Below are 6387 nucleotides of genomic sequence, written 5' to 3' on the forward strand. Positions count from 1 at the left end.
GAAATCTTGTTTGTTTGTAGGAGACCAAATACTTATTTTCCACCATAATTTGCAAATAAATTCTTTCCAGATCAGCCAATGAGATTGTCTGGATTTGTTTTCTCATTTTGTCTCTCATAGTTGAGGTCTCCCTATGATGCCAATTACAGGCCTCTCTCATCTCTGTAAGTGGGAGAACTTGTACAATTGGTGGTGACTACATACTTTTTTGCCCCACTGTATACCTATGTTTTGAATTTTAAAAATCATATTTTATTTTTCCAATTAAGAAGGGTTCGGTGAATGCGCATATGAAACTGGTGGGGTTCAGTACCTCCAACAAGGTTAAGAACCACTGTTCTAGAGCACTGATCAGCAGATTGCACAGATAACGGCTACAGCCCTGGCAGGGAGGGGAATGCACGGCTAAAGGGACGCCGAGACGTGTTCTCTCAGGAGACGGTATGCAGAGTCCAGCATCTCCCCACATGGACAGCGTCAGTTCTACCGTAATCTGCCAGGGACACAGGAAATCCATTTCCCATGTGATGGCGTCTTCCGGGACACGGGGAGAGTTGGGACTGCACAGCCGCGGTATTTGCTGGACACCATCATCAGATCTCTGATTGGCTGGAGGTGATCACACGGCCCAGGTCAAGGTAGTGCAGCTCTGCAGGGGGACACACAGCGCCACCACCTGGAGGGTCATCACCAATCCCAGTGTATAGAGGGAGGGGGGGCCTCTGTACACACGGGGGGGAGGAGGTCGGCCTCCGCACACACAGGGGGGGGGGGGGGGTCAGCCCCCGGGCCTCCGTACACACGGGGGGGGGGGGGGGGGGAAGGTCGGCCCCCGTACACACGGGGGGGAGGGAGGGGGAGGTCGGCCCCCGGGCCTCCGTACACACGGGGGGGAGGGAGGGAGAGGTCGGCCCCCGGGCCTCCGTACACACGGGGGGGGGGAGGGGGAGGTCGGCCCCCGGGCCTCCGTACACACGGGGGGGGGGGGGGGAGGAGGTCAGCCCCCGGCCTCTATACACCTCCCTGACATGCGCAGCCTTCCCCCACCTCCTTCATGCGTGTGCTCGGGGTATGTTCCCGGTAGGAGGATGTGGAGGCGTTGGGTGGATCTCTGTGCAGACGCCACCGTTGGCTTTACCTGTGAACTCTGACCTTATGACCTCCAGTACCCCTCCCCCCATTTGGTGACCCCTTGTACCCGCCCCTCCTCTATACGCATCAAAAAAATGACAGATTCCACCAATCACAGCACAGGTTTATTGAAGAGGGGCGGAGCCTCCTCAGCACTGAACAGTCAATGTTCACCAATCATAGCCCAGAGTCCCCGCCCACAGGCAGGACAGGGACAGCACAATCCATGGGATGGATGGGAGGAGCCGGAAAGAGAAGGCGGAGCCACATGACCAACCGCACAGCGTCTACTTCAGATGTTTGAAAAGCTTGTGAGCGACCTGGAGAGAGAGAGAGGGAGGAGGGGTGAGAATCCTGAGCTATGCCCCTCCCCCAACACACAATGACCTGACTATTCCCCTCCCCCTCATAGAGGCCCCGCCCCCAACGCACAATGACCCAGCTATTCCCCTCCCCCAACATACAATGACCCCAGACTATTCCCCTCCCCTTCATAGAGGCCCCGCCCCTAACACACAATGACCCAGCTATTCCCCTCCCCCAACATACATTGACCCCAGACTATTCCCCTCCCCTTCATAGAGGCCCCGCCCCTAACACACAATGACCCAGCTATTCCCCTCCCCCAACATACGACGACCCCAGACTATTCCCCTCCCCCTCAGAGGCCCCACCCCCAACACACAATGACCCCAGACTATTCCCCTCCCCTTCAGAGGCCCCGCCCCAATGACCAGGCTATTCCCCTCCCCCAACATACAATGACCCCAGACTATTCCCCTCCCCCTCATAGAGGCCCCACCCCCAACACACAATGACCCGACTATTCCCCTCCCCTTCATAGAGGCCCTGCCCCTAACATGCAATGACCCGGCTATTCCCCTCCCCCAACACACAATGATCCGGCTATTCCCCGCCCCCTCAGAGGTCCCACCCCCTACAATGACCCCAGCCTATTCCCCTCCCCCTCAGAGGCCCCTCCCCCTCACTCACACAGTGGTCCCTGGCATGCAGGAAGTCGAACAATTCCTCCACACATTCCTCCTCGGTGTGGGATCGGGAGTTGACTCGAGTCTCACAAATCTCCAACTGTTCCCGCGCCTTCACGCATTGCTCCGCCTTCTCGCAGCGCTCCCTCACCACCGTCAGCGGATCCTGGGGGGAGGGGACACCACAGTCACCAAGGGAACAGGAGACACCGCCCAGCCTGGAGCACCAATCCAGCGAGTACGCAGGAAGCTCTCCCCCCTCCCCCCGACACCAAACCAACATCCCCCCCAAAGCAACAACCCACCAACACCAACCCAGTAATCCAACACCATCCCCCTCCCCCCCCCCCCCCCCGACACCAACAAACCCCCAGCACCCCTCCCCACCATCAACAACACCAACCCAACAACCACCCTTCCCCCCAACACCAACCCCAGTGCCCTAAACCTCCAACACCCCAACCATAATCAGTGGGGGAGGTGAGGGATGCCTGTGCGGGGGAAGAGCTCTCATTCATGGACATTGGCTATAAGCAGTAGGCTCCACCCCCTGGTTGTGACATCATACTTCAGTCCTCATGTGAAGGTCAGTCCTGGAGGTTGGCAGGAGGTCATGTGACCCGTGTCCCCGGTACTCACCACCAGTTCTTCTTCCTCCTCTTCCTCCTGCTGGGAGAATACAAGAGAATGTCAGCACCGCTCTACCCAACTCCCCCCTCCCCCCCCAATCTACAGACCATTGTAGGTGGAGACCCCCCAATCATCTACAGACCATTGTAGGTGGAGACCCCCCCAATCATCTACAGACCATTGTAGGTGGAGACCCCCCCAATCATCTACAGACCATTGTAGGTGGAGACCCCCCCAATCATCTACAGACCATTGTAGGTGGTGACCCCCCCAATCATCTACAGACCATTGTAGATGGAGACCCCCCCAATCTACAGACCATTGTAGGTGGAGACCCCCCCAATCATCTACAGACCATTGTAGGTGGAGACCCCCCCAATCATCTACAGACCATTGTAGGTGGAGACCCCCCAATCATCTACAGACCATTGTAGGTGGAGACCCCCCAATCATCTACAGACCATTGTAGGTGGTGACCCCCCCAATCATCTACAGACCATTGTAGATGGAGACCCCCCCAATCTACAGACCATTGTAGGTGGAGACCCCCCCAATCATCTACAGACCATTGTAGGTGGAGACCCCCCCAATCATCTACAGACCATTGTAGGTGGAGACCCCCCCAATCATCTACAGACCATTGTAGGTGGAGACCCCCCAATCATCTACAGACCATTGTAGGTGGAGACCCCCCCAATCATCTACAGACCATTGTAGATGGAGACCCCCCCAATCTACAGACCATTGTAGGTGGAGACCCCCCCAATCATCTACAGACCATTGTAGGTGGAGACCCCCCCAATCATCTACAGACCATTGTAGGTGGAGACCCCCCCAATCATCTACAGACCATTGTAGGTGGTGACCCCCCCAATCATCTACAGACCATTGTAGATGGAGACCCCCCCAATCTACAGACCATTGTAGGTGGAGACCCCCCCAATCATCTACAGACCATTGTAGGTGGAGACCCCCCAATCATCTACAGACCATTGTAGGTGGAGACCCCCCCAATCATCTACAGACCATTGTAGGTGGAGACCCCCCAATCATCTACAGACCATTGTAGGTGGAGACCCCCCCAATCTACAGACCATTGTAGGTGGAGACCCCCCCAATCATCTACAGACCATTGTAGGTGGAGACCCCCCCAATCATCTACAGACCATTGTAGGTGGAGACCCCCCAATCATCTACAGACCATTGTAGGTGGAGACCCCCCCAATCATCTACAGACCATTGTAGGTGGAGACCCCCCCAATCATCTACAGACCATTGTAGATGGAGACCCCCCCAATCTACAGACCATTGTAGGTGGAGACCCCCCCAATCATCTACAGACCATTGTAGGTGGAGACCCCCCCAATCATCTACAGACCATTGTAGGTGGAGACCCCCCCAATCATCTACAGACCATTGTAGGTGGTGACCCCCCCAATCATCTACAGACCATTGTAGATGGAGACCCCCCCAATCTACAGACCATTGTAGGTGGAGACCCCCCCAATCATCTACAGACCATTGTAGGTGGAGACCCCCCCAATCATCTACAGACCATTGTAGGTGGAGACCCCCCCAATCATCTACAGACCATTGTAGGTGGAGACCCCCCAATCATCTACAGACCATTGTAGGTGGAGACCCCCCAATCATCTACAGACCATTGTAGGTGGTGACCCCCCCAATCATCTACAGACCATTGTAGATGGAGACCCCCCCAATCTACAGACCATTGTAGGTGGAGACCCCCCCAATCATCTACAGACCATTGTAGGTGGAGACCCCCCCAATCATCTACAGACCATTGTAGGTGGAGACCCCCCCAATCATCTACAGACCATTGTAGGTGGAGACCCCCCCAATCATCTACAGACCATTGTAGGTGGAGACCCCCCCAATCATCTACAGACCATTGTAGGTGGAGACCCCCCCAATCATCTACAGACCATTGTAGATGGAGACCCCCCCAATCTACAGACCATTGTAGGTGGAGACCCCCCCAATCATCTACAGACCATTGTAGGTGGAGACCCCCCCAATCATCTACAGACCATTGTAGGTGGTGACCCCCCCAATCATCTACAGACCATTGTAGATGGAGACCCCCCCAATCTACAGACCATTGTAGGTGGAGACCCCCCCAATCATCTACAGACCATTGTAGGTGGAGACCCCCCAATCATCTACAGACCATTGTAGGTGGAGACCCCCCAATCATCTACAGACCATTGTAGGTGGAGACCCCCCAATCATCTACAGACCATTGTAGGTGGAGACCCCCCCAATCTACAGACCATTGTAGGTGGAGACCCCCCCAATCATCTACAGACCATTGTAGGTGGAGACCCCCCCAATCATCTACAGACCATTGTAGGTGGAGACCCCCCCAATCATCTACAGACCATTGTAGGTGGAGACCCCCCCAATCATCTACAGACCATTGTAGATGGAGACCCCCCCAATCTACAGACCATTGTAGGTGGAGACCCCCCCAATCTACAGACCATTGTAGGTGGAGACCCCCCCAATCATCTACAGACCATTGTAGGTGGAGACCCCCCCAATCATCTACAGACCATTGTAGGTGGAGACCCCCCCAATCATCTACAGACCATTGTAGGTGGAGACCCCCCAATCATCTACAGACCATTGTAGGTGGAGACCCCCCAATCATCTACAGACCATTGTAGGTGGAGACCCCCCAATCATCTACAGACCATTGTAGGTGGAGACCCCCCCAATCATCTACAGACCATTGTAGGTGGAGACCCCCCAATCATCTACAGACCATTGTAGGTGGAGACCCCCCAATCATCTACAGACCATTGTAGGTGGAGACCCCCCAATCATCTACAGACCATTGTAGGTGGAGACCCCCCAATCATCTACAGACCATTGTAGGTGGAGACCCCCCCAATCATCTACAGACCATTGTAGGTGGAGACCCCCCAATCATCTACAGACCATTGTAGATGGAGACCCCCCCAATCTACAGACCATTGTAGATGGAGACCCCCCCAATCATCTACAGACCATTGTAGGTGGAGACCCCCCCAATCATCTACAGACCATTGTAGGTGGAGACCCCCCCAATCATCTACAGACCATTGTAGGTGGAGACCCCCCCAATCATCTACAGACCATTGTAGGTGGAGACCCCCCAATCATCTACAGACCATTGTAGGTGGAGACCCCCCCAATCATCTACAGACCATTGTAGGTGGAGACCCCCCCAATCATCTACAGACCATTGTAGGTGGAGACCCCCCAATCATCTACAGACCATTGTAGGTGGAGACCCCCCCAATCATCTACAGACCATTGTAGGTGGAGACCCCCCCAATCATCTACAGACCATTGTAGGTGGAGACCCCCCAATCATCTACAGACCATTGTAGGTGGAGACCCCCCCAATCATCTACAGACCATTGTAGGTGGAGACCCCCCCAATCATCTACAGACCATTGTAGGTGGAGACCCCCCAATCATCTACAGACCATTGTAGGTGGAGACACCCCCAATCATCTACAGACCATTGTAGGTAAAGACCCCCCCAATCATCTACAGACCATTGTAGGTGGGGAGATGTGTGAGGTGGGGGTTGGGGGAGGTTTGGGGTAAATTGAGGACCCTGACA

At 54.9% G+C, this 6387-nt stretch overlaps 1 protein-coding gene across 1 annotated transcript; it reads right to left on the reverse strand.

Annotated features, from left to right (window-relative positions):
- Positions 1 to 1243: 1243 nt before the first annotated feature.
- LOC149432922 (cytochrome b-c1 complex subunit 6, mitochondrial-like) lies at positions 1244 to 2801 on the reverse strand (the record flags this gene model as incomplete). The annotated part of the gene is made up of 3 exons (XM_089664803.1): positions 1244 to 1451; positions 2125 to 2286; positions 2760 to 2801. Coding segments are annotated over 3 exons (237 nt in total), but the record flags the coding sequence as incomplete, so codon positions are not given.
- Between the last annotated feature and the right edge of the window lie 3586 nt (positions 2802 to 6387).

This window comes from Staurois parvus, unplaced genomic scaffold (genome assembly GCF_062004578.1).
Source record: "Staurois parvus isolate SC_StPar_1 unplaced genomic scaffold, SC_StPar_1.0 ptg002047l, whole genome shotgun sequence".
In the NCBI taxonomy this organism is placed as follows: Eukaryota; Metazoa; Chordata; class Amphibia; order Anura; family Ranidae; genus Staurois; species Staurois parvus.